At 39.5% G+C, this 26,938-nt stretch overlaps 2 protein-coding genes across 4 annotated transcripts; both read left to right on the top strand.

Annotated features, from left to right (window-relative positions):
* The first annotated feature begins 4,772 nt into the window (after nt 1–4,772).
* LOC146497034 (uncharacterized) lies at nt 4,773–12,681 on the top strand. Its single transcript, XM_085140871.1, has 3 exons — nt 4,773–4,953; nt 7,492–7,759; nt 11,352–12,681. Exons 2-3 carry the CDS (start codon nt 7,507–7,509, stop codon nt 12,344–12,346), a joined length of 1,248 nt encoding a protein of 415 aa, XP_084996997.1. The 5' UTR covers nt 4,773–4,953; nt 7,492–7,506; the 3' UTR covers nt 12,347–12,681.
* A 5,712-nt stretch (nt 12,682–18,393) lies between these two features.
* LOC146497033 (uncharacterized) lies at nt 18,394–26,715 on the top strand. Of its 3 annotated transcripts, none has more exons than XM_085140855.1 (4): nt 18,524–18,753; nt 20,998–21,261; nt 22,508–25,632; nt 26,074–26,715. In XM_085140855.1, the coding sequence occupies exons 1-3, from the start codon at nt 18,558–18,560 to the stop codon at nt 23,404–23,406; spliced, it is 1,359 nt and encodes a 452-aa protein (XP_084996981.1). In that variant the 5' UTR covers nt 18,524–18,557; the 3' UTR covers nt 23,407–25,632; nt 26,074–26,715. The 3 variants fall into 3 exon arrangements, with proteins under 3 accessions (XP_084996983.1, XP_084996981.1, XP_084996982.1); XM_085140856.1 differs by lacking the exon at nt 18,524–18,753 and adding an exon at nt 19,460–19,735; XM_085140857.1 differs by lacking the exon at nt 20,998–21,261 and having other exon boundaries at nt 18,394–18,753.
* The last annotated feature ends 223 nt before the right edge of the window (nt 26,716–26,938 follow it).

Here is a 26,938-nt window from a genome sequence, read left to right as displayed (position 1 = left end):
CCGGTGAACCTAATAAAAGTACTCCTCTCAGGAGCATTTGAAATGCCCTCATTAGTGCATTTCCAGCTCTATCCTTAATCACCCTAACCTACTGCACTTCCCTTCCAGTTTAATCTCGCTTTAAACTTCAGATCCTGTCAGACACTCTTTTCAACTCTGTAACACTATTCACATTTGCAGAGGAGGGATAGTGGATATACACAGCAGTAACATAAAGATGTTTCATAGAACATATAGCTCCTGTCTTTCAACAGCTTCACTGGCTTCCTGTAAAATATTGTGCTAATTTTAAGTCTCTCCATAATCTCATACGTCCATAACTCTCTGATCTTCTGAACATCACTACTCCTTTCCTGCTCTGTTACTCTGATTATATCATCTGCTCACACTAACTATCACTCTCAAACCACCACAGGCAAAGTGTTTTAGGATATTTGTGAACTGGAAAATCTTCTCTACCGTCTTTTACATGGTCCCTGAATGCAGCATCAGTGTTTCACGTTATGTCTCCTGTGAATAAACTCACACAAAGTGATACTGCAGACACACAAATCTCTCTTTACTGATGTTGCCGAAGCTGCATAAGTTTTACTTAGTTATTATTCTGAAGCTGTATCATCTAACATTGTAGAATTGGTTTAAAAAACATCAAGACTATTAAGAAGAACAAGCAGCAGCGAAACAGAACCAGCAAATGTGTAAAGAACACACAGTTTAACTTGGTTCAAACATTAAACAGAAAGCCTTAACGCGCAGAGAGCTGTCACGTAGAAAAAGTGAGCAAAGGGAGACATCTAGTGGACAAATACAGACATGACGACTACAAACTAAACTACAGAGAGATAACAAACAGCTGAAAATACTTCCTTACACTCACAGAATAATTAAGTTAATCCATTTATATGCATGTTTAAGATGGATAACAATTAAAATGATGCAGCATTTATGCATTTTATGTCTTGCAACAGTAGCAGCGTTTACATGAAGTCAACAGGTGAACACTCTTCTTCCTCCCTTTATCTCTCCTCACATGCTGCTGTACACCAGCCCTTTTTTGTTATACCTTGTAGATGGTTTTCTATTTAATTAAATTGCTGAAATTAACTAGACTTATTTAATGAGTTATTTAATTTAATTTTCTTTTCTGAAATTATTCTTAGTTGATTTTATTATTTAATTTTTGGGAGAAAAAAATCAACTGGCAGTAATTTACTTACACTAGGACCCGGGGACCGTTTGGCTGTGAAAGAACAGGGATTGATTTAAAAACATGTCAGCAGACCTGTCTGTGGAGTTCTTTGTTTCCAATCAAGTCAAAACATGTCAGTGGGGTGATAAAATTAGCCCTGAGATGTCTGAAGGTGGCACTGTGAAGAACCTAGGGAGAAGCTGAGGTCAAGGCTGCTCATGTAATTAACATTCCAAATTAGTTGATTGCAAGAAAAATTAACATAGCGTTATTTTTGCATTGCTTTTTACTCCTTATTTGTTCTCACTCCTTCCATCGTCCTTGATTCTGCACCCAGGATTTTCAGTTTTTGAGCGTGCACACTGAGTTAATTCAGTCAGGGTTGTTTTATTATTATTTCGATTGGTTTGGTCTTTGGTTTACTACTGTAGTTCCCTGTTTCCCTTGTGCAGTGTTTAGTTTGTTGTGAAAATTTTGCGTTATTTGTTCCTTTGTCTTTGTTCTTAGCTCAACTATGTACTTGTACTATTGAGCCTCTCAGTTCTAGAGTCTATTTCCTTTTCATGAGGTTTTAACTTTGATTTCTATGTATTATAAACCTTCAGCTGTTGACATATGTTAGCTTCAATTAATGTCTGCATTCCTGATATCAGCTTCAGGTTATTTATAAATAAAAATAAAATAAAAATTCAAAAATTATGATATACAAATAGTTATTTTTGAAATTGGGCCCAAAAGCTAATCACAGATTATAAATACAACCCCGAACATCAGATATAAACCAAATGCATATATACTTACCAACATATACTATAATACTAAGATAAACCAGTAAAATGTCCTCAGATTAATATATTATCCTAACATACAAATAATAGTAAGCTAGACGGTATGTAGATATGAAAACAATGGTCTAAATCTCATGTAGAGTGCTAGTGCAAGCTTTGAAGGATTGTTAACCACATAGGGTTTGAAATCAAACACAATTTAATAACAACTGTTTAAAGTCTGTTTGAAAACAGAGAAAGATGTTAATATTTTTATAGTGGTTTGAGACTTGTTCTAAATTTGCAGACCTCTATAGGTCCCACTAAAACTTTGCATTACTCTCCGCTCAGAAGTTCCTTCAGTGTTTCCCCTTGTTTTCCTGTGTAGTTTATTCACATTTACTGTTTATTTCCGAGTTTCCGTTATGGCAGTTCCTTCTTTTGTGTTGCTTTGCTTTCCTTTCTGCCTCATTATTTGGATTAAGGTGATCTGTGATGCGTGTGCCTCAGATATTTCTACTTCCTTTGACTCCATTCTCTCTCTGTGTATTCATAGCCTCAGTTTCCCTCCATTTCCTGTTGTGCTGTACAGCTTGTTCTGCCTGATCGGCTGTCTGTGTTTCCTAATTTGTATTCTGAGTAACTGTTAGTGTTTCCAGTTCTCCCTGTGTTTAGTTTATATATTAGTCACATTTATGGACTTTTGATTTTAGTAAATGTATCACCCTAAATAAATGTCTCTTTTGGTTTTGTTTGTTAAACTCTGCACTCTGTTCTCTCACTCCACACACTGTGACATGCTCACTGGAGAGGTGATTTTGTGTATTCCTTTCCTCCTATTTGTTTTCTATGTTTAAAGCAAAATTTCTAACATCTACCTCTTATCCAGTTCAGGGTCGTGAGTGGTTGTTGGGGGTGAGGAGGAGCCTGGAGTCTATCCCAGAAGACCCAAAGCAAAAATTAATTAATCCGATCCAGATTGTTTGCAAAAGTTAGGACTTGAGTCCTTGTATTTTGTTATTCTTTATTTATGTTAAGTTCATCTATTTTTCTTAAGCTCCTAAGCTGCTCAGCCTTTAGTTCTCTGTTTATTAGATCCCCTCATGTCTTCTCCCGCTGTGTTTTAGTCTTCCTTGCCCTTCATGTGTTTCATGTCTGCATGTCTTATGTTGTCAAGTTTGTGTTGTCATGTCTGTCTCATCATGTTTCCTGTTTTATTTTGAAGAGATCTTGTGTTTCTATGGTTACTGTGTTTAATTTTACTCTTCCCCTGTGGTGTCATTATGATTCATTTGTGTCAGTTGTTTCCTCAGGCGTCTCCACTTCCCCCGATCACCTCATGTTTGTATTTAAGTCCTCTGTCTCCCTTCGTTCATTGTTGCCTGTGTTCCAGCCCTCATGTCATGTCAGGTTTCAGGACACTGTGCAGGTCATGTTGCTTGAGTTCATAGTTCCTTCATGTTCCTGCACAAAGTCCTGTTTATAGTCTTCACCGTCTCATTGTCATTGCCTTCCTAGCTTTCATAGTCTCAGTATTCAGCCTGCCCAGTTTAGCTTTGCCTCTGTGCGTACTCCCTTGTTTTGTTGACCTGATTATAAGCCGTAATAAAAGGCTCGCCTATTGTTCAAGTTAGTTTGGTTTCCTCGCCTGTGTCTGCACCTGGGTCCCCACTCACCAACACATGGTCTGCCCCTGTAAACCGTGACAGTAAAAGCATTTTGATCATTTTAATTCTTCATCTGGATTTAGAGAGCCTATATAAATGTAGGGCCCTCATGCAACAAGAAGCAGATGTTATTATTTTTATTGTGGCCATAGTTCAGCTGTGGCTTTAAGGTCTGCTGTTGAAAACTGAAAAATACAACTAGCATTTACATGTGCATGCCACTTTGACAGTTGATCCTTTTCATGAGTGGTCAGACACTGTGTTGCTGTGAACTATGAGATGATATTATCTGTTTTCCTTTCATAAGGGTTGATTCCTTGTATCCTCTGCTAAATGACGTTATAAAGCAATCAGTGAAGCAGCTTTCTTAATACCTAGAGATGAGCTCTTATTACAGCTCCCACACAGATACTTGTCCTGTCACTCAGTTAGGACCCTTCCTAAATGAAAGTGACTATTCAGCTGCACCCCAGATTTCTGCAGATGGCCAGAAGGTCCACAAAATGGTAAATGAGACTTTGATTTTGACATAACAGACCTACAGGCAATGTAAAGCTTAGGTGACTGAAGGCGGTTGTCTGTTTATACTACAGAAAGAAAGAAATTCAGGCTGGAGTCCAATCAGATTTATTTATATAGTACTGAAAACACAGGAGCATCAGTAGGGTGTCTGTAGATACCAACACACAGAAGGGCCTGAGTCACCGCACCCTGAGGGGCAATTAAAAGAGGTATTAAGCTAAGGATGGGCTGTTCTGAATCATCAAAGAAAACATAACAGTGTTGTGCCAGAAGCAGTGGGAGAATGAAGGAGTGCCATTACTTCTCATTATGAATGACCGTTAAGATACAGAAAATCTGTTATGTGTAAAAACAAGCAGGAGGAGGGATGAGGTGAATTTGACCAGGTTCTGGCTGGCATTACAGGTTTCAGAAAGAAACCTCATGCATGAGGAACTGTCAGGGATGACATCACAGTCTATTCTTTAAATCAACACTGAACTGGGGTCACTGGAGAAGTGTAAATTCTGTATCCAGGTTTCTGCAAAAGACTCTATGTAATGACTTGGTTCTGGTTGAAATTGTATGAATGACCAGAGGGGGGCAGCAGTGCAACTTCGATACGCGTGATTTACCGGAAGACGAAACAGAACGGAAATGACGTGACTTTTATTACTCGACAATATATTTAGTTCGCCGTGTGAGAGTTTATCTGCTGCTGCTGAAGAAATCCTGCCAGCTTAACAAACGAAATATGAGGAGGAGGTCAGCCGTGAGCTCAGACTGCTGCAGAACAACCGGAAACCCGAGATAAAGTCACACAAAGCAGGTTTGTGAAACTGTGACGGTCTCATTGAACTAACACTGATCAGAGCGCAGCTTGTATGCTAACAGACTAAAATCAGGGAGCAGCTAATCACACAAGTGCTTTTGTCTTTTTAAAAGGTAAGCGTTTAACACTAAACATCCAGAGAGACACAGCAGAAAGTGACTTTACTAAAACATCGCGGTGAAAACCTTCGTGCTTGCGGACACCCGCGGACTCCATGCGGTGTGTGCGCAGGCCGGTGTGCCGCATTCACGGCAAAACAGTGAAACAGAAGCAGCATTCAGGACCCGTTAACAGAAAACCAGAATGTAAACGCTGGTGTTCCGTGTTAGCTGTTTTTACCTGAACTAGATAGATTGGTTTAGATATTCCAGTCCGTGTTTCGGATTACATCCGCGGATTCATCAATTTCTGCGAGTATATCACGTGGTGATTTAACCAGATTAAAGACCCCGCGAGGAGAGGGGGGGGGGCAGTATGGCTGTAGAGGGATCACCAGTTTATTTCTTGATGACTAAAATCACTAGTTTTCTGAATGAAGTTCTCAATGCCTTGAACTCATTCATACTTTTTACAATAAATTAACGCAGCAGAGTCAGTGTTTATATATTCCCCATGATGTTTGATTATTTAAGATGATCATTTGTTTTTCACAGTAACCATCAATTGTTTTAAGACAATCACCACTAAAACATCTCCATGATGGCATCTTAAGTGGCTGACATTCAGTTATTTTTTTGTAATTCTCTCTTTAAATGGTACAGTTACATTTAAAGAAACACTGATCCGCTCAGAGCTGTAAACTGACTGCAGCACACGTTTCACACTGAACAGCTCGCTGGAAACAGATTATTCCAATGTGATTCATTAATTAACATGATTTTTGGTCTGTTTCTATCATGACTCCTTCTGTGAAGCTAGTGAAAGAGACACTTTTGGTCATTTTATACAAATTAAAGTGATGTTTTGTTTTATTGAGCAGGAAGCCGCCTGTGTTAAACTGAGCAGGAGACCATCTGATTTAAGGAGTTGGCTAATTAGGCCCAGTCTTTTATCAACCAAGCTTTTGAACAGGATGTATTAAGTAAACTCGAGACTCCGTTGGGCTGCTTAGTGGTATCAGAAGGAGAATGTTAGCTTGTGGTCACAGAAACAGGTTTGAGTCTTGTCAGAGTTTTCATTATTTGATCTTTTTATTTTAACTTACAAATATTTTATTTTAAAGTTGGTTTCTTCAATGTAGAGGTCTGAGCACTCTTCACTGCACTGCATACGCTCCTTTACAAAACAACATGGTGCATGCTGTGCAGTGCATACGTTGGAGAAACCAAACAGCCACTCCATAAATGCATGGCACAGCATAGAAGAGCCACGTTGACAAGACAAGACTTGGGAGTACATCAGCATCTAAAGGTCAAAGGTCGCTCTTTCGAGGATTCCATTGTTGCCATCCTTGAACAGAGGGGGTGGATTACGACATCAACCGTCTGCTACCTACAATACAGTTTTAACATCACTTCCAGGCACCTCAGGGCCCACTCACATCTTGCATCAGTTGATCTCAATAGGCCATAATCGGGTGAGGCCAGATCTTACAATGGTTTCAAATGAAAATTCTGCTGATAATGACCTACGCCCTTTTTCACATAATCAATAGTGGGTCAAGTTCCTAAGGGACAACTCCCACTAGAGTTGAAATACCCGGGTTTCTTCACCATTAGGTTTTAGAACCAGAGAAGCTTGTCGGATAAAAGGTGAAACGTCTTCTAGAAATGTAAACAAGTCTGGTCACTGTGAGGTAACGTTTAATGGTGTTAAATGTCACCATTTATTGGTCAGTAGGAGCTTTCTGGGTAAAATAATTTTTTGGGTTTTTTTTGTTTCTGATCATTCTGTTGATGCTTTGTTGCTGATTAAAGACACAGTCATGGGAGAGCCGAGATCAAAGGGTGGTGTGATGTAGTTTCCATCTGTGCTGCAAATAAATGTCTCACTGCACAATCTGGACTTGCATCGCAAACATTTGCATATTATTTTGGTATCACACGTTTGATAAAAGGACAAATTCTGAATATGAAAGCAGGCAACCATCTGAATTAAAGAGTGGGCTAATTAGGTCTAGTCCTTTATCGAACAGCTTTTGATTTAAAAAAAAAAAAGTTTCATTGTTGATTTAAATGTAATTTTTATGGTTGAAAGTTTGTTTGGATGTAAATAACCAGTGTAATAGTATCTGTTTTTGATATTCTGAAGTTGTTCCTTAATAGAAACAGTCAGTTTGCCCCAGGGCAGCTGTGGCTACAACTGTAGCTGCCTCCACCAGTGTGTGAATGTGTGTGTGAATGAATAGTGGAATTGTAAAGCGCTTTGAGGGTCTTGAAAAGCGCTATATAAATGCAATCCATTATTATTATTATTATTATTATTATTATTATTATTATCATTATTATTATTAAATTTGCTGGAATGTATTTGCTCAGATCTGTTTTCCTGTCATCACATTAGTAACTTTTTTCTTGTGTCACTTTGTTCATCAAGACATCCCACAGCAACATGAAGTGTAAGGACAAAGAAGTTCGTGATGATCAGCAGGTCTGTAACCAGGAGAGGAGCTCCAGTGTGGACCAGGAGAATCCTGATGTTCCACCGATTAAAGAGGAACAGGAGGAACTCTGCATCGCTCAGGCAGGAGAGCAGCTTGTAGTGAAACAGGAGGCCGATGGCATCATTTTCTGGACCGGGGAAGAGCGCCTCAGGCTGCTGGATGTCATCTGGAGTCCTGAAAGAAATTTATTACACAGATCAGGTATGCAGCTGTGCTGTAGAGATCTTACACACACACACACACACACACACACACACACACACACACACACACACACACACACACACACACACACACACACACACACACTGCAACTGTCATGGTGAAACACCACAAACCTGAAGAAAGCACCAACAAACTGTAAAAAGTGCAGATGAAATTAGCCTATATAGCTAAATTTAGCATATTCATTAATATGCACCGTCTCTTTTAAATAAAATAAATATAAACATGATAAGTATATGACCAAAACAAGTGAAAGTGATGCTTCAACAAATCCAAGTAAACAAACTGGGACGTCAGAGTCATTTGCAAGTATGACTGCTTGCGAAAAGAGCTCACAAAGGCACCAGGAGACAAAAATAAAATGCTACAGAATACTACCTCAGTAAAAACATAATTTTTCAACATCTCCTCTAAATGTTGGCATATTTGTGGAAACGAGCTTGTTCCAGTGGATTTCTAGGCTCAGCCCAGAAGGACCTCTGTAATTTGAGACGGACTCTGAGTGAACTTACTTTTCTTCAAAGGATCCAGCTGAGGGGCTACAAAAAATCAGTTAAAGTGGCAGATAATTTTCAGCTGTAGTATTAGAAAAGACATTAGCAATGATCCTACACAAGCAGCTGTTGTCTACTCATATGGAAAAGGTCATTAAACAATTTGGAGTCCATCATTCTACAATGAGAAAGATTAGTCACAAGTGGAAAACATTCAAGGTAGCTGCCATTCTTTCCAGTTATTGATACCCTAGCAAATACATCTCAATGTTCAATGAAATTGCAAGAAATTCAAGAGATACATCCCAGACTGTAAAGGCCTTAGTTGGCATGTTAAAGTTCATGACAGTAAAATTAGTAAAAGACTAAAAAGAATTGGGGTTGTTTGGAAGAGTTGCCAGGAGAAAGGCTAATCTCGCCCCCACAAAGAACATGGCAGCATGGCTTAGGTTTGCAGTGTTCCATCTGAATAAACCACAAGATGTCTAGAGCAATGTCCTTTGGACAGAATAGGGGAGGGGTTTGCTATAATACACAGCACCATATTTTACAAAAGCCCTCATACCACTTATTTTGCACAGTAGTGGATGGGTGATGATTTGGGCTTGTTTTCCAGCTACAGGACCATAACAAAGTATTGTACAGGGTGGGCCATTTATATGGATACACCATAATAACATGGGAATGGTTGGTGATATTAAAGTCCTGTTTGTGGCACATTAGTATATGTGAGGGGGCAAACTCCTCAAGATGGGTGTGACCATGGTGGCCATTTAGAAGTCGGCCATCTTGGATACAACTTTTGTTTTTTCAATAGGAAGAGGGCCATGTGACACATCAAACTTATTGGTAATGTCACAAGAAAAACAATGGTGTGCTTGGTTTCAATGTAACTTTATTCTTTCATGAGTTATTTACAAGTTTCTGACCACTTATAAAATGTGTTCAATATGCTGCCCATTGTGTTGGATTGTCAATGCAACCCTCTTCTCCCACTCTTCACACACTGATAGCAACACCGCAGGAGAAATGCCAGCACAGGCATCCAGTATCCGTAGTTTCAGGTGCTGCACATCTCGTATCTTCACACCATAGACAATTGCCTTCAGATGACCCCAAAGATAAAAGTCTAAGGGGGTCAGATTGGGAGACCTTGGGGGCCATTCAACTGGCCCACGACGACCAATCCACTTTCCAGGAAACTGTTCATCTAGGAATGCTCCGACCTGGCACCCATAATGTGGTGGTGCACCGTCTTGCTGGAAAAACTCAGGAACGTGCCAGCTTCAGTGCATAAAGAGGGAAACACATCATCATGTAGCAATTTCAAATATCCAGTGGCCTTGAGGTTTCCATTGATGAAGAATGGACCCACTATCGTTGTACCCCATATACCACACCAAACCATCACTTTTGTTGGTCCAACAGTCTTGGAGGGATCCATCCAATGTGGGTTAGTGTCAGACCGGTGGTTTTGTTTGTTAACTTCACCATTCACATAAAAGTTTGCCTCATCACTGAACAAAATCTTCTGTGTGAACTGAGGGTCCTCTTCCAATTTTTGTTTTGCCCATTCTGCAAATTCTGTGCGCCGATCTGGGTCATCCTCGTTGAGATGCTGCAGTAGCTGGAGTTTGTAAGGGTGCCATTTGTGAGTAGCTAATATCCGCCGAAGGGCTGTTCGACTAATGCCACTCTCCAGTGACATGCGGCGAGTGCTAGGCTGTGGGCTCTTGCTGAATGAAGCTAGGACAGCCACTGATGTTTCTTCATTAGTGACAGTTTTCTTGCGTCCACATTTGGGCAAATCCAACACAGTCAGCAAATACAGTTTGCTGACTGTAGCATGGGAGATGGGTGGTCTCGTAGGGTGTCTTGCATTGAAATCTGCTGCAATGACCCGGTTACTGCGTTCACCAGATATTAACACAATTTCGATCCGCTCCTCACATGTTAACCTCTTTGACATGTCAATGGCTGTGAACAAAGAGAAACTTGTAAATAACTCATGAAAGAATAAAGTTACGTTGAAACCAAGCACACCATTGTTTTTCTTGTGACATTACCAATAAGTTTGATGTGTCACATGGCCCTCTTCCTATTGAAAAAAAACAACAGTTGTATCCAAGATGGCCGACTTCTAAATGGCCACCATGGTCACCACCCATCTTGAGGAGTTTGCCCCCTCACATATACTAATGTGCCACAAACAGGGCTTTAATATCACCAACCATTCCCATGTTATTACGGTGTATCCATATAAATGGCCCACCCTGTAGAGTCAAATTTGAGACAGTCTTTCTAATTAATAAAATTTGGAGGAGAATAATTCGTATAACAGGGCAATGATCCCAATCACACCACCAAATCTACAACAGAATGGCTGAAAAGAAAACAGTCACAGTGTTGCAATGGCCCAGTCAAAGCCCAGACCCAATGTTATTAAAATGTTGTGGTAGGACCTTGAGGGAGGGAATGTAGGTATGCTAATGTCGTTATACAGTGTCAAACTAAGTTAAAACATTCAGATTAGCCATAACTACTATGACATTTTCTTTACATGCTTATCAAATTTGAGATGCGAGTCTAAAATTGTCAGCAGACAAAGTGTTTAGTGTCTGAAACCAGCAAAGATCAACTAGTTTTCCTTGTGAATAAGCGGCAATAAAAGGCTGCTGAGTAATTTTTAATGAACATTTAATTAATTCTGCATTTTATCCTGTAGTGGAAGACTTTATGAAACAAATATTTTGTAAAGCTTCTGTTTTGGAATAATTGTAATATTTTCAATGTTCTGCAATCTGCAAAAACACACCTTTAACCTCCAGTCCAGAAAATGCCAAAGAAGCTATAGAGGTGGTCACACGTAAAGATGATCAGTTAATAAAGTGCTTTAGATTAGCAGCATCTGTTTACTTTTTATTATCTGAGACTGTATCTGCTTAATTTAAGACCTGCTAACAACATTTTATTTTAATTTAATATGTAATTCTATGTTTTTTGTACCATGACTGCAACTGCTCCGAATCCAGACATCCAGAACCAAAGATGTGTTTTCATATTTGTCCCTTCAGACCTCCCACAACAACACGACTGTAAGGAAGAAGAGGAGCTGGATGACCATCAGGTGTGTAACCAGGAGAGGTACTCCAGCCTGGGCCAGGAGCACCCAGAGCTGCGACACATTAAAGAGGAACCGGAGGAATTGTGCATCAGTCAGGAGGGAGAGCAGTTTGCACTGAAGCAGGAGAGTGATACCTTTATGGTGACTCAGACTTACGAGCAGTGTAGGCCAGAACCAAAGCGTGAGCAGTTTCTCTCTCATAACTTACCTGAATCACAGAGGCGAGATGTGGAAGAAGGCAGGCATGTGGATTTGGGATCAACTAGAAGAGCAGAGCCGATAAAGAGGAAACCTCGCGGTGAGGGAGCGGATGAGTCTCCCGGCTCAGAGGGCCAGTATACAACAAACACATTTAAAAAGGGTTTAAAATGTGAAACTTGTGGAAAAGTCTTTCATTTTAAATCTGGACTAAATGAACACCAGAGAGTTCACACAGGTGAGAAGCCTTATTGTTGTAGTGTCTGTGGAAACAAATTTAGTTTCTCATCTGCATTCAAAGTTCACATGAGAATTCACACTGGTGAGAAACCCTATTCTTGCAGTACTTGTGGGAAATGTTTTAGAGATTTAAAATCATTCAAAACTCACACTAGAATTCACACAGGTGAAAAGCCATATTCTTGTAGCATCTGTGGAAAAACATTCAGGGACTTATCAGGATTCCGAAAACACACAAGAATTCACACAGGTGAGAAGCCATACGTTTGCACCATATGTGAGAGAAGCTTCAGTCAAATGATACACTTGAAAACACACATGAAAATTCACACAGGTGAGAAGCCATTATCGTCTGGCCCCCGTGGCAAAAGATATAGATACTCATTTGGATTGAAAGCACAGATGAGGATTCACACGGGCGAGAAGTCACATTTTTGTAGCACATGTGGGAAAACATTCAAGCAGAAAACACAGTTCAAAAGACACATGAGAAATCATACTGGTTAAAAATGTCATCTTTTAGATTTTTAGCACTGTGTTCATAGCAAAGCACGCACCGGTGAGACGCCAAATCAGTGCAACACCTGTGAGGAAAAAATGATCTCATATATTCTAATACTGGCTTATTCTTATAATTGTAGGGAAAGCCTTTTGTTTCCTTGTTTTTAAATCTAGAAATGATATTTTTAGCCTGTAGAGATAATACACAAAAATTAATTGTAGAATTATGTCCTTAAACTTGATTCACTAAATAGCTTTGTTTTAAAAAAAAAAACTTAAACAAATGTTCATTTTTGTTTAGTTTTGTTTTTCATAGTAAAGATTTGATTCTTCTGAGTTGTTGTTTTTTTTTTTTTTTGTTTTTTTTTCTCAGTTTTTCTTCTGTCTTGTATCTTTTTTTTTTGTTTTTTTTTGTTTTTTTTTAATGACTAATCTGTATTTCATTACAAATGGCTTGACGGCAGGAGGTGTGTATAATGTCTGTAGGCTGGTAAATAAATATGTACGCTTAGTTGTAGTGCAGTATTGACAAGCAACATGATTTGTAACATGGCACCTGATTGTCAAATGAAATTTCAGTCCTTCACATGGTTTGACAAAAACATGACTCTTAAAGTTAATATGAGTTTATTAAAAATCCAGACATTCTAAGCAAAGCACGGTGCAGTTGGTGAATGGACTCGATCGTTTACTCCAGCTGAGGATGGAGGGCAACTAAGAAACGTCAAACAGCTTACAACAACATAGGAGTTCGTCTGTTATAATGTGTATATCTACGCTTATGCGCAGTAAGTAAATTATGCGTACTTATTGATGCTGTAAACTAAAAAGCTGCCCGGCTAAGCAACAGATCAAGGAAAAACTCCACTAGCAAGAGACAGACTAGACTTTCAGGTCACTGAATGTGTTGTGGTGTTTATTGTGTTCTTAGCAATGTGCTTAGTATGTTATTTATCTTTAAAGTTTAAATAAAGATTTCATGAAACACTTCTGGTGACGAGACATTTGTGCAATGTAGCTGCAGGTTTACAGTTAAACTGCGTGAAAGTGCAATGGTAAAAGATGTTTAATATGTTTATATGGTTTGTCATTGCTTTTGGTCTTCAAATAAGCACTTTTGTCATATTTAGCCTGATGATTAGCATATGATATGACTTTGCGCTATTGCGCTTTAGTCTTGGAGTTTTGTCATTTAAAACATACTTGTTATTTTTATGCTTTTGTTTTATGGTAATCATTACTTGAGTTTCTTTTTCTTCTTTGTGTTCCAGCTAATTTTTTTTAAATATAGCTCTTTTTTGCTTTTTTTCCCCTCTAGCCTTCCGCTATGGGTTTCTATCAAGTTTCAGTGTGTTTTATTTTGAAAGCTGGTTGCTGACCTAATTAAATGTTAGGTTTTTGTTACTCCTGCCTGTTTTTTGAATCCTGCATTTGGGTTGGTTTTCCTACAAAACATTTTTAATGTTTTAAGGTTGGATATTATATTTTATCAATGGTACTTTGAAGGAGAAACAGGCTCATTCTCAGCTCTAGTAAACATCAAGAATATAAATACAGAGGCCATGATTCGCTGCTATTTTACACTAGGCCTTAATGCAACGCCTGAATTAATAATCTTATACGAGCCGTTTCAGGTCCTCTCATTGACATTATACCTGACACACAACACATACATATATGTATGTATATAAAATTCATCATTTTGTGGGCAGGCTCCAGTAGATTTGAAATAAAGGTACGCAAGAGGATATGGAAGACTGGGACTACATCCCCCTCACTGGAAAAACAAAGGTTGTCATCATTGGACCTTAATGCTCAGTTACACTGAGATGAGATTCTGCATCAGTGGCAGTCCCATATCTCCACAGGCTGAGACCAAACTCTGCTCCAAGGTGACAACACTCACCCCCACAGTCCGGGGTTTATCAGAGACTACCCCCAGAATCTGGGAGAAGGGAGGATGAAGTGGCCTGCCTGTAGTCCAGACCTCAATCCCACCGAACACTCATGGGATCGACTTGATGTGTAGTTCGTGCCAGAATGAGTAGCATGGCCACAGTGGCTGACCAGCAACACATGCTGGGTGATGAATGGGATGCCATCCCACAGCACTGTGTGACCAGCATGAGGAGGAGATGCCATGCTCTATATGGTTCTTCCACATGCTACTGAGGCTTCTATTTGTTAAATCAATGAACTGTTAAATTGCCAGACAACCATCCAGTCAAATCTAATGAACAAGACCAATCAAGAGTCAGTAGCAGAAAAAGCTGTTTGGCATGGGCAGATGGAAAAACTTATTTAAAAGTTGTTTTATGGCAAATGTCTCCTCCATTTCCTGAGATTTGAACGAAACACCAAGTGTATCCTTTGTGGCCCACTATCCCAAGAGTCATTGCTGACCAAGGCGAAAAATGTTAACCTAAAAGTACAGTTACTTTTATCTGTTTGGTAGACCAAATATTTGCATTAAAAATGACAAATTAATGATATAAAACTATAATATTTATGATTATAATCAATGAAGAGATATTTACTTTAAAAAACTAAAGAAAAAATAAAACCCTGAACCCTAAACAAGGTGTTTTACTCATTATTTCAGGATCTCCCTCTGATCGAGAAAATTTGAAACTAATCTGCGAGAAACTGCTGAAGCAGTTTTCCTTCTGAAACAAAATTCAGAGTTAAGCTTTTTCTGTGAAATTTCAGCTTTCATCACTAAAAGAGCTTCATTACTGAGAAATGAGACATTTATTTTAGTTGTTGGAATGCAGCATCAGTGTTACAGGTTGTGACTCCTGTAAACAAACTGACACAGTGTGATATTACACATATTTAAATCTGTCTTTACTGGTGATGTTGAAGCTGCTGAAGGCTCAGTGAAGTTTTGTCTTCCTGCAGGTTAACAAGTGAAATCTGAGAGTGATGCACAACACAAGAGGGCGCCTTCATCCTGCTAACAGGGATGTAGAGGAGGTTAAAGCACCTCAGCTCAGTTTGTGCACTGTTTTACATCATATTACATATTATTAGGCTAATTAAAACCTTTATAATATTGTGTCATAGATCATGGTAAACTGGATCAATAAATCATTACTTTCACAATTATTAGGTAATTCAAACTTAATCACTGACAACTACAAGCCCAGCTTTGGAAAAACTGATGATGGATCAAACAATCAAACTTAGGGTGAGACTTAAGGGTGAAGCTATTCATTCTGCTGAACAAGAAAAAGCAGAATCAGTGGGGTTTCTGTTTGAATCGGGGAGAATGAGTGTTGTGTGTTAGCAGTCAAAATGGTATTAATGAGATGTATTTGGCATATTAAATCCAAAAGCTTATTAAGAATAAACATCAGAACTTCTGAATTCAGATGCATCATCAAAGAAAGCACAACTCATATGTGGCAGAATATGTGGGAGAATGAAATGAAGGGGGGCAGTTACTTTTCACTGCAAAACAATGTTAAGATACAGAAACATGCGGACACCACGGCGCCAGCTGCACAGGCCCAAGGCTGGAGCCGAACAAAAACTCCCTGATAACGACTGTGTGATGACTATTTTTCCCATCCCATGCAAGGCCACCTGGGTTGGCTAGCAGACTGTTTACTTAGCCTGAAGGGCGAAGGACACTGTCTCAGCTGAACTATGAACACGCACACACATACACTTACACTGATAAGCATTCACACATCCCCCTTCCTCTTCCAATGCCTTCGATGCTTGTTGCCTCCTGGGAACACGAGGCGGGTCTGGGCCCGCGTTGGAGAGTCGGCGCAGTGGCCGGATGGCTGCTGTGTTGCCTGGGATTACTCCTCACCCCCTACCCAACCCTGTTGCTGGTCACGTGCTCTATAATGTTGTACTGTGGACATTTATGTGCTTTTCTGTGCAGAGGAGTTTTTTTGTTTCCTGTTCTCATGCTGTCCTCCTGTAGCCCAGCATGACTAGAGGTCTCTTTTTTTCCTCTTGTACTTTTCCCATTGTAGTGTCCATTTCAGTGGTTTTTCTGTATTGCAACCGTTCTCTGACTTGTATCCCCATGTGATGTCTGTGTTGTGTGTGTAAGGTGGGGGTGGGGGGTCCCAAATGAAGCTTTGATTGATTGATTGATTGTCATTTTCCAGCTTTTAGTCCTGTGTAGCCTCCTCACTGAACAACAAAGGAATCGAAACCTGGTTGTAAATGTTTTATTGGCTTGTTATGATTTAGAAAAAAGCCTGATTTTATATTTATTTAAACTGATAAATTAATTAATTATTATTTTTCTTGTTATAAACTGTAGAGCTGACAAGCATCGGTTCTAGATGGAGCCTTTTGGTTGAGAGAAATGAGCACAGAAAATATTACTTGAGACATCTACACGGCCACATTAAAGCACTGAAGGTTTGAAAGCCTGATCCATACTGGTTGCTGGTTTACTTCTCACAAATGTTTAAAGACTTATACTAATCTGCAGTCACATTTACATAAAACATGTTAAAACACTTCCAGCAGACCACTGAACTTCCTCAGTAGATACAGTCTCTGTGATCTTACCAAAAACAGAGAATTTTTGTGAAATTTTATATATTTTTTAAAATATAATTTTAGGCTCTTGAAGTGATGACCATCAATTATAGATGGAGATTTGTGTTTTGGAAAAAACATTTACAGCCAGGTTTCGATTCCTTTGTTGTTCAGTGAGGAGGCTACACAGGACTAAAAGCTGGAAAATGACAATCAATCAATCAAAGCTTCATTTGGGACCCCCCACCCCCACCTTACACACACAACACAGACATTACATGGGGATACAAGTCGGAGATCGGTAGCGTTACAGAAAAACACTGAAATATACACTACAGTGGGAAAGTACAAGAGGAAAAAAGAGACCTCTACTCCTGCTGTGCTTCCATGGTAGGACAGCATGAGAACAGGAAACAAAAAAAAACAAAACTCCTCTGCACAAAAAGCACAGAAATGTCCACAGCACAACTTTGTGAAAGACATGACAAGCCACAGGATTGGGTGGGGGGTGAGGAGTAATCCGAAGCGAACACATTAGCCGCCCTGCACAGCGCTACCATTCCAGCGCGGCACACAGACCCGCCGTGTTCCCCCGCAGGAAACAAGCATCGAAGGCGTTTGGAAAGGGAGGGGGATGAGTGTGTGCTTATCAGTGTAAGTGTGTGTGTGTGCGTGTCCATAGTTAGCTGAGACAGTGTCCTTCGCCCTGCCAGGCTAAGTAAACAGTCTACCAGCCAACCCAGGTGGCCTTGCATGGAATGGGAACAGACTAAACACAGTCGTTATCAGGGTGTTGTTGTTTTTTTCAGTTTTTATCTTTTACTGGGCTGTACTGCAGCGCCTCAGCTCATTCTGTCTGAAACTTGCAGCTTTAGCTCTGTCCACTGTTAAAGCCCCTCTCCTTGCTTCCCATTAGCTCGGGGCCGCAGTTAAAGATAATTTACTTAAAGGATAAAAATATGGAAGCACCTCTACCGCCAGCCCAATATTTGCCTTATTTTTGAAACTATATAATTTACTGTAATCTGTCTCTATAATGTGATCACACCAGTGCTGAAGGAACAATAGCAGTCTATGGAGCAAAGCAAAGCATCCACATGTTATCAAGGAAACACCCTTTACTGTAAAATGAGGGAACCAGTTTCATGTATGATTTTTATGTCATTTGGAAGTCTGTGGGCTGGTGGTGTGATGGAGAACTATTTCAGTTGTAGAAGATGTGAGTCTACAAACTCGTCCAACAACAATATCCATCCTCTGAGGTTTTGTGTCAGAGCTCTGAGACTCTCAGGTCCTCAGTCCTCCAGATGAGCAGGTATTGTGTCCTTCTTCCCTGAAACCATGACAGAATCCAGACCACATTCACTCAGCCGCTCTATGCCTGACTTTAGCCTGACTTTAGCTTAGAGACATTGCTGACTTCATTAAACTTCAGTCTTTCATGTTGTAGTTAGTTTAAATCTGAGATTTAGAAAACAGCTGTTTCCTAAGATTGAAAGCAAAAATAAATAAAGACATTTTCAAGATAATGGCTCCAAACCAATGACTACAGTCGTTGCTCCAAGCATGAAGTTTTGGTGCCTGTGTCCACGTTACTCGCTGCACTGTAAGGATTTGTTTCTGATTGGAATTCTCAGCCTGAGCTGCAGGGGGCGCTCCTTAAGCTTTCCGCAGATCCAACACAAGACGAGGACGAACGGAAACGATGCGTCTGTGTTACGGCTCAGCAATGTCTTCAGTTCAGTATATGAGAGACTTCATCAGGGATAGATTGACTGGCGTTGCTGAAGAAATCTTCTCAGAGGTTAAAAAAACGATCGTCCGGTATGAGGAGGAAATCAACCATCAGCTCAGGCTGCTGGATATCAGCCGGAAACCGGAGATAAAGTTACACATGATCGGTATGTAAAACTGGGATGACTCACGCAGCACCTAAATCACAGCCCAGTTTGTAGAATAAAATGAAGGCGCAGCTCTGAGGTTTTTATTTTTTAGATAAATAATAGAAGTGCTTCTCTTTGTCTTAAACGATAAGCGGCAGTATTTAGGCTGGGCCTTGTAATTTAAAGTTAATGTTTTTAATACCACCGCTTCTGTTTATTCCCAGCGGATACACGTGAGTGTAGAGATTATGGAAACAATACCCGATCTGTTATTAGTATTTCAACCATCCATTTACTTTAACAACCAAGTATAATAATCACTCTTCTCATTTCATTTATAACTTTCGTGTAAGTGAGAGATGAAGACTTAGACTGTTAGTTGAGCTGTATCAACATAAAGAGAGCAAACTGTGCTGTAAGTTCATTAAATACAATCGCTTTCAAAGACACAATAATAGGCAGAGTTTTAATCTCTAACGCCCGTATTTAATATGAAATTGAGATCATATTTGCTGCATCCTCACTTTAATTTGACCAAGAAACTGACAGAGTATACCTGCTGTAAAACAAACAAACAAATGCGTGAATGCCTAAGTAAAATGAATGCATTTCCAGGTGAACTAAAACAATTCTCATGACAAATGTGCTTTTCCACTGAGACTTCTGGTGTAAAAAATCTTATAAACAACACAATAAATGCTTGCAGGTCCAGTATAAACGAAACTGAGTAAAATATCATGCCTGTGTCACAAGATATGGAATCCACAGCAGAATACAGTGTAAAAAAAAAGCGAGTGAGGGATCGGGGAAAGTTCACGGCATCCTCTCTCTGGCTACATTCCTCGACCGTTGTCTAGGAAAGTTTTCTTGGCATCAGGGCAACGTTGGTTTGAGGCAAAAATTACAGTTTTTCAGATGTTCCACAAACTTTTTCCAGATCTTTATCATTCAGGGTGATTTTACATCGCCCTCAGCAGTGGCTCAGCAGTCTCTGCTCCAAGTAGGTTTAGCTGTTTATTACACTTTTACACTACGTTATTACACACTTAACAAGATCACATATTTGTTTCAACAGCTAATCAAACTTTATAATTTAATTTAATTTCTTTTAATTTAGCTGCTTTCTATATTGTGGTTGCAACCAACACATTGGTCCTCGAGAAGCCCTTAGGGCAGTGGTTCTTAACCTGGGTTCGATCGAACCCTAGGGGTTCGGTGAGTTGGTCTCAGGGGTTTGGGCAGAGCCTCCGCCGTGACATGCACGGCTCATTTTGTGCACCAGTAAAAAACATATCTACGTCTTGAATTTGAAAAAAATCACATTTTATTTTTCACTAAAGAGGGGTTCAATGAATTCGCATATGAAACTGGTGGGGTTCGGTACCTCCAACAAGGTTAAGAACCACTGCCTTAGGGCAAAATTATGGTTCGGCAATGGCAGTGCCTTAGCAGTCCGTTGGCAGACTGTGGGCAACTACTCATAGCCCATCTGTCTGCAGAGATCATCTGTGTGTACAACCAGTCTTTGGTCTACTCATGTTTGTGCTGTTATTAGTCTATCTGCCAGGAGACGATTGAAGACAGACAGCAAAGGCCGACATCAACCGAGTGTTGATGTGTTGTGGTTTTATTCCTTTAATATCTAATAATAATATACATTTACATAGAATTTTTTCATTTATACTTCTTTAGGTTGGTATATTTTGCTTCCAGTAGGCTGTTTAATTCAGGAAATAAATGTGTATGATCTGTCTCATGAAACACATGCGATTGTGCAAAAGTTTAGCATGGAGCTGCACAGTTTGCATTACAGTTGCAATCACCTGTTTATACTAAATGCATGTCCATGTTATTATAATGTATATACAGCATTACAAAACAATGTTTTGATTAAAAATAAATAGATTTAATCAACCCTACTGATCAGACTCGTGCCTGTGGACCTCAGTAATATAGTTCACAGGTATGTGACTTCCTTAATGTGCCACTTACCTACTCTGAGTGTCTTCCCCTCCAACAACAGAAAAACAGTTCTGACGTAACTGTGGTGTGGGCCTCTGTGAAGGCACCAGTGTCCAACATAAGTGGGGACTGAAAGTGTGACAACTTTGCTAATAAGACTGTCAGAACTCATAGGAATACCTTGAAACATTTCACTCATATGTGAGGGACATGGTTACATATGCTGGGATATATTTGCTCATGTGTGTTTTTCCATCATCACATTAGTAAATGTTTTCTTGTGTGTTTTTGTTCCTCAAGACCTCCCACACGAAGATGAATGTAAGGAAGAAGAGGGTATGGATAACCAGCAGGTCTGTAACCAGGAGAGTCACTCCAATCTGGACCAGCAGGATCCAGATTCTCAGCAGACTAAAGAGGAAGAGGAGGAAATTTGCACCAGTCTGGAGGGAGAACAGCTTGTACTGAAGCACGATTGCAAAGGCATCCTCGTCTGGGCCAGGGAAGACCAGGACAGACTAAGTGACACCAACTGGAAACCTGAAATAAACTTACACAGAATAAGTATGTAAAACTGTAAAGGTCTTAGAAAAATAAATATGACTCAATTTGGATGCTAATCAGAGCTCAGAGTTACTTTTAGGAAGAATTTAAGGACTAACTGCAATAAGTAACTTTAATGCATTTTTTTTCTAAACTGTGAACATTTAACATTAAACCTACAGTTTGTGTCAGTTGAAGGTAAAAGCACTTTATCCAATCTGAATATAGGGATTTGTTTATTTCACTAAAATTATTTTAAATGTGTTTATTTTGACTGTTGAAGGTTACTAAAACAAGTTGAAGTCCAGCTGAAATCTGTTGGTTGAGAAGAAATAGTTTTGAGATTAGATTACTATATTATTATAAGCTGAAAATGAGATTCAGTGGATTTTAATTAATTAATCGTCTTTGTGGCAAAGGTGCTCAATAAATATAGCAAAACATGAACACAAGTTAATGGCAGCAGAAGCTACAGTGTAACAAAGTGAAGGTTTTTCCTACGTAGAAGAATTTTTGACACCCGCCAAAATAAAACCACAAGAAACAAAATTATACCTGAGTGTAAAAAAAATCCAAGCATTCTGCAAACGTGTTACTCAATCACCCAGTGGTTAAAGATGCAGAACATGAACTTGAATATGCCCGATTTCGAACAGTAAGCTCACAAGCCTTCGTTATAACAAGGTTACTGTGCCCTCTCAGTATCAGAGAAAATAAAGACCCAACAGATTAACTTTTGTTTGTAATAAGAATGTAATTATAGCAGGAAATCCAACATGTTTATTGCTGTTAGAATCATCTGCAGCTAACGCTTAATCTTACACTTCCTCTGGGAACATTATCAATATTTTGATGATGAGCCAATTTCACGATAAAATTTTTCTATTTTACATACTTATCTGTTTTTGCTGTCACATGACTATGCAGGCATAAAATAGTGAAAAGTTGCACATTTGGAAAAATCGAAAGCAGCCTTTATTTATAAACCATTTTCCAGTCCACTTGTCTTCATGGTAAAAATGGAGGTTTCTTCCTGTTAAAAGGGAGTTTTTCTTCGGCGTTTATGCTCAGTGCTTGCTGTACAGCTGCATTAATGATGCTTCTTCATCCTACCATCATGAACAATACTTCCTTACTGAATGTAGACAGTGGCATTATTTCAGAGTCAGAGTCAGAGTCAGGCTTTATCGAGACTCCGACGCATGAAGATTGAAATGTATTTTTTTTCAGATGTTTCAGTTTTTTCTTTTTCAATTTGTCCCTTCAGACCTCCAACATCAGCATGTCTCTAAGGAGCAGGAGGATCTCACAGACCAGCAGGTCTGTAAGCAGGATAAGAACTCCAGTCTGGACCAGGATGACTCAGAGCCTCCACAGATTAAAGAGGAAAAGGAGGAACTCTGTACCAGTCAGGAAAGGGAGCAGCTTGGACTGAAGCAGGAATCTGATAATTTTGTGGATCACAGTGAACCAGAAGCACACAGTGACCGGAAACTGTCTTGCAACTCTCCTGGATCAGAGAGTCAGTGTAACACTGACACAAGTAAAAAGTCTGTAAAGTGTGACACTTGTGGAAAAACGTCTGTAAAATGTGACACTTGTGGAAAAGCGTTTCACGATAAATCCAGACTAACTAAACATTTGAAAATTCATACAGGTGAGAAGCCACATTCTTGTAGCACCTGTGGAAAAAGATTCAGTCAAATTATAAACTTGAAAACTCACATGAGAATTCACACGGGCGAGAAGCCATATTCTTGTAACACCTGTGGTAACTCATTCAGTCAGAAATCAACTTTGGCACATCACATCAGAATCCACACAGGTGAGAAGCCACATTCTTGTAGCACGTGTGGGAAAACATTTACCTGGAAATCAGAACTGAAACGTCATATGAGAATTCACACAGGTGAGAAGCCGTATTCTTGTAGCACCTGTGGGAAAACATTCAGTCGAAAATCAACATTAAAAACCCACGTGAGAGTTCACACAGGTGAGAGGCCCTATTCTTGTAACACCTGTGGGAAAGAATTTACGGTTTCATCAACATTGAAAACTCATATAAGAATTCACACAGGGGAAAAGATACACTCTTGTAGCATATGTGGGAAAAGATTCATTCAGATTATCCATTTGAAAAGACATATGAAAATTCATACAGTTTAAAAGGTTTTTACTTACTTACAAAATTTGGGAGAGCTTTAGTTATAATAATAACTTAGTCATTTTCTGAACAGGTTTAAAAGCTGCTAGAAAGTAAGACAAGACCAAAAATATTATATCATTATGGATTCAAGGTCTCTTCATGTGTTGTGGTGTTGACTTTCTTGAGGCGTAAACTTCAGCATGTGCCTGTCCTCTTGAACTGTATTTACAACTGTTGGTTCTTTTTTTAACTTAAGTATTTCAATTAATTAATTAATTGAAAATTTTAAGGTGTAATCTCTGAAATATCAGAGCGCTCTGTCTTGTTTCACACTTTTTTTCCCTCATATTGTTTTACATAAATTCAGAAAATGTTTTTTTCACTACTTGAACTTGCCTCACTCTGTTTTACAAGTCTACTTTAATCAATGATGCACACATATGATATTTATGTACTATAACTGCTGGTTTACAGTGGAAATTGCATGTAAATGTGACAGTAAATAACTTTTAATATGTTAGTCTCATCAATGCTTTTGACCCTAAATCAGACATTTTAAAATGGAAGCCTAACAAATACGTACAAAATAGATCAGTGAGGGGACAATTATTTTATTTTACAGCATGTATTTTCCATCAGACTGGTCAGTGGGCAGTGATTTCAGGTTAGTTTTACAGATTTACAGTAAAAAATAGTTTGGCTCTTGACGAAGGCGGTGGCACTTTCTCCCTTCCCTTATCTTTCCTGCTTGGCTTTCTCATGTCTCTGTCTAGTCTTGTCTACTTCTCTCCCTTTACCCTGGAAGAGTCTCACAGTCTGTTCTGTAAACCTAAAAGAGGAATTATGGATTTGATCAACTGGTCCCTGAACGCAATTGACACCCTCTTCTCAATGAGAAGCCTGGGTTCGGGAGAGCCCGTGACAAGACATTGAAGACATCTTTTCGGAACCATGATAACAGGGTTCTTGCTGATCGGCCCTGGCTTGGCCCTGGCTTATCGAAGACTAAAGAAAGCGGAAACGGCTGTTCAAATCCCCACAAGGCTGCCCACTATGTTGATTGGAACGATGGATCGCACTAAAGAAAGAACACCACCATTATTTCATGCGGCTACAATATCAGCGCCAGCTACGGTCTCAAGGCTGGAACTGAACATAACAAATAATCTCTCCCCTGATAACAAACTGTGTTTAGACTCTTGGTTCCAAACGCCTTCGTGTGCTTATCTCCAAGGCCAAGTTGGACGGCGGGTCTGGGCCCAGCGCTGGATGAATAGCTGCAGGGCAGGATGGCTGTGTCTGCATCGGCTTACTTCTCACCCCTCACCCACCGCTGTTGCTTGTCACGTGCTTCATGGTTGTGATGTGGACATTTATGTGCTCTCTGTGCAGAGGAGTTTTTTTTTGTTTTCTGTTCTAATGCTGTCCTCTCATGTCCTCTGATTCTTGATTCTTGATATGTTACCATGGTGATATACCTCAATAAGATGTAAACCACCTTTCTAGTACAAAACACCATACTGAGACTAGGTTAACCTAACCTGAATATGATAACCCTGCTTTGTAGTACAAAGGGTTGTACCATGGATGGAGATTAAAAGGTTAGCTTGTGTCAGTGGCTCTCTTTTTTCCCTTGCTAAATCACCAAGGTAACTGATTCTGAACACAAACCCTGCTCAGTAGCAGGTTATGTTCTGAGGTTTGATTTAAAAATCAGCTGGAAGTGCCACACTTTCACTGACTTTTTACGTAGAGTATGTTTTTAGTACAATGTATATTCTCTGCTGGGTGAAATGTATTATCTGTGGGCTAGATCATCAGATTTACCAAAAGTCTTATCTTTTTTGCAACACTGATGCATTTTACTGACAAACTGATTTGTACTTTATAGATTTTTACAGCCTTTTATCATTATTATCTGATTGGAAAAAGGCTGCACTCATATAGGAATCACTTTGTATGGAAAAAGAGTCATGTGATGTATCCCCATTTATGTGAGTGGGTGCAAAGCAAGCTGTGGTCTATTCTCCACTTGAATCTCCTCATACAGTCCTGATCAAAAGTTTAAGACCACTTGAAAAATGGCAAAAAAAAAATATATTTTGCATGGTTGGATCTTAACAAGGTTCCAAATAGAGCTTCAACTTGCAACAAGAAGAAATGGGAGTGAGACAAAACATTTTGAGCATGCAATTTATTGAAAACCACATTTAAACTGAAACAGGCTGTTTTACAGTTTATCAAAGGTTTAGGACCACACCTCAAAAAATCAAAAATCAAAGTTCCAAACATGAACTTGGTAATGAGTAGCTCCACCATTATGTCATTGATACTTCAAATATTTGTTTGATGCAAGCACTTCCATGAGGTTAGTGGGAACAATTTTCCAAGTGGTGAAGACGGCCACATGAAGGACATCTGCTATCAGGAACGGTTGTCCATTTTTGTAAACTTCCCTTGCCATCCATCCCCAAAGGTTCTCAATTGGATTTAAATCAGGGGAATGGGCCAAAAAGAGTGGAAGAAGTCCGTTGTCCTGCGGGCACTGTGCACTGTAGCGTTATCCTGTTGAAAAACCCAGTCGTTACCATGCAAACGAGGGCCCTCAGTCATGCTCTCTGCAACATCTGGACATAGCCAGCGTTTGTCGCGCATGCACCTCCTGTGGCACATAGGAAACATCTCAGGTGGGATCTGCCTGTCATGCCAGTAATGTTGGAGACCATCAAGGTTAAATATTTCTCATCAGAGAATAAAACTTTCTATCACCTTTCAATGTCCCGTGTTTGGTGCTCTCTTGCAAAGTCCAAACGGACAGTTCTGTGGCATTCAAGGAGACGAGGCCTTTGAAGACTTTTTTCTGTTTTTGAAGCCCTGCGGTCTCAGTTGCTATCTGATGGTTATGGGGCTGCAGTCAGCACCAGTAACGGCCTTAATTTAGGTTGAGGTTCGTCTAGTTTCTACAGACAGCGGTGGTGATATTAGTCTCATTCTATGTCCTGTATATGTTATATACAAGGTGAAGTGCTGCATGAATGTAACTGCGACAATAAAGTTTCTGTTTCTGTGGAACACAGTTTTGGGCTTTCTATAATCTCATAGATACAACTTCAATGAGAAATAGTAGAGGGCAGCAAAAGACTAGTGTGGGATCCAGTCTGTGTAACTGAAGAAAATAAGTTATGAAAGTCAGTTTGTGTGCTGAGTTTTATTTTATTGGCAAGTTTTTTATTTTTCCTTTGTTTGTTTTTATCACTATCAGTGATTTTTTAAATCTGAATTATTGTAGAGAACAAAATTACTAATTTAGCAGATTTACCCGATGAACTGAAAAGCATGACATTATATTTCTATGGGTTTTGAACAGAAAATGGGTAAACACATAAGAATCCTTTAGTGCATCTCTTCCTGGAATAAAGTCTGATAACCCTCACTCTTCTTCCTACTGAGAGGCAGAGAGAGCTGGAGGTGAGTCGACAAAACATCCAGCAGAGAATCCAGGACAGAGAGAAAGATGTGAAGCTGCTTCAACAGGAGGTGGAGGCCATCAAT

Source organism: Neolamprologus multifasciatus, chromosome 18 (assembly GCF_963576455.1).
Source record: "Neolamprologus multifasciatus chromosome 18, fNeoMul1.2, whole genome shotgun sequence".
NCBI classification, from domain to species: Eukaryota; Metazoa; Chordata; class Actinopteri; order Cichliformes; family Cichlidae; genus Neolamprologus; species Neolamprologus multifasciatus.
Note: the sequence above shows the minus strand (reverse complement) of the source record. Positions and strands in the feature narration are given on the sequence as shown.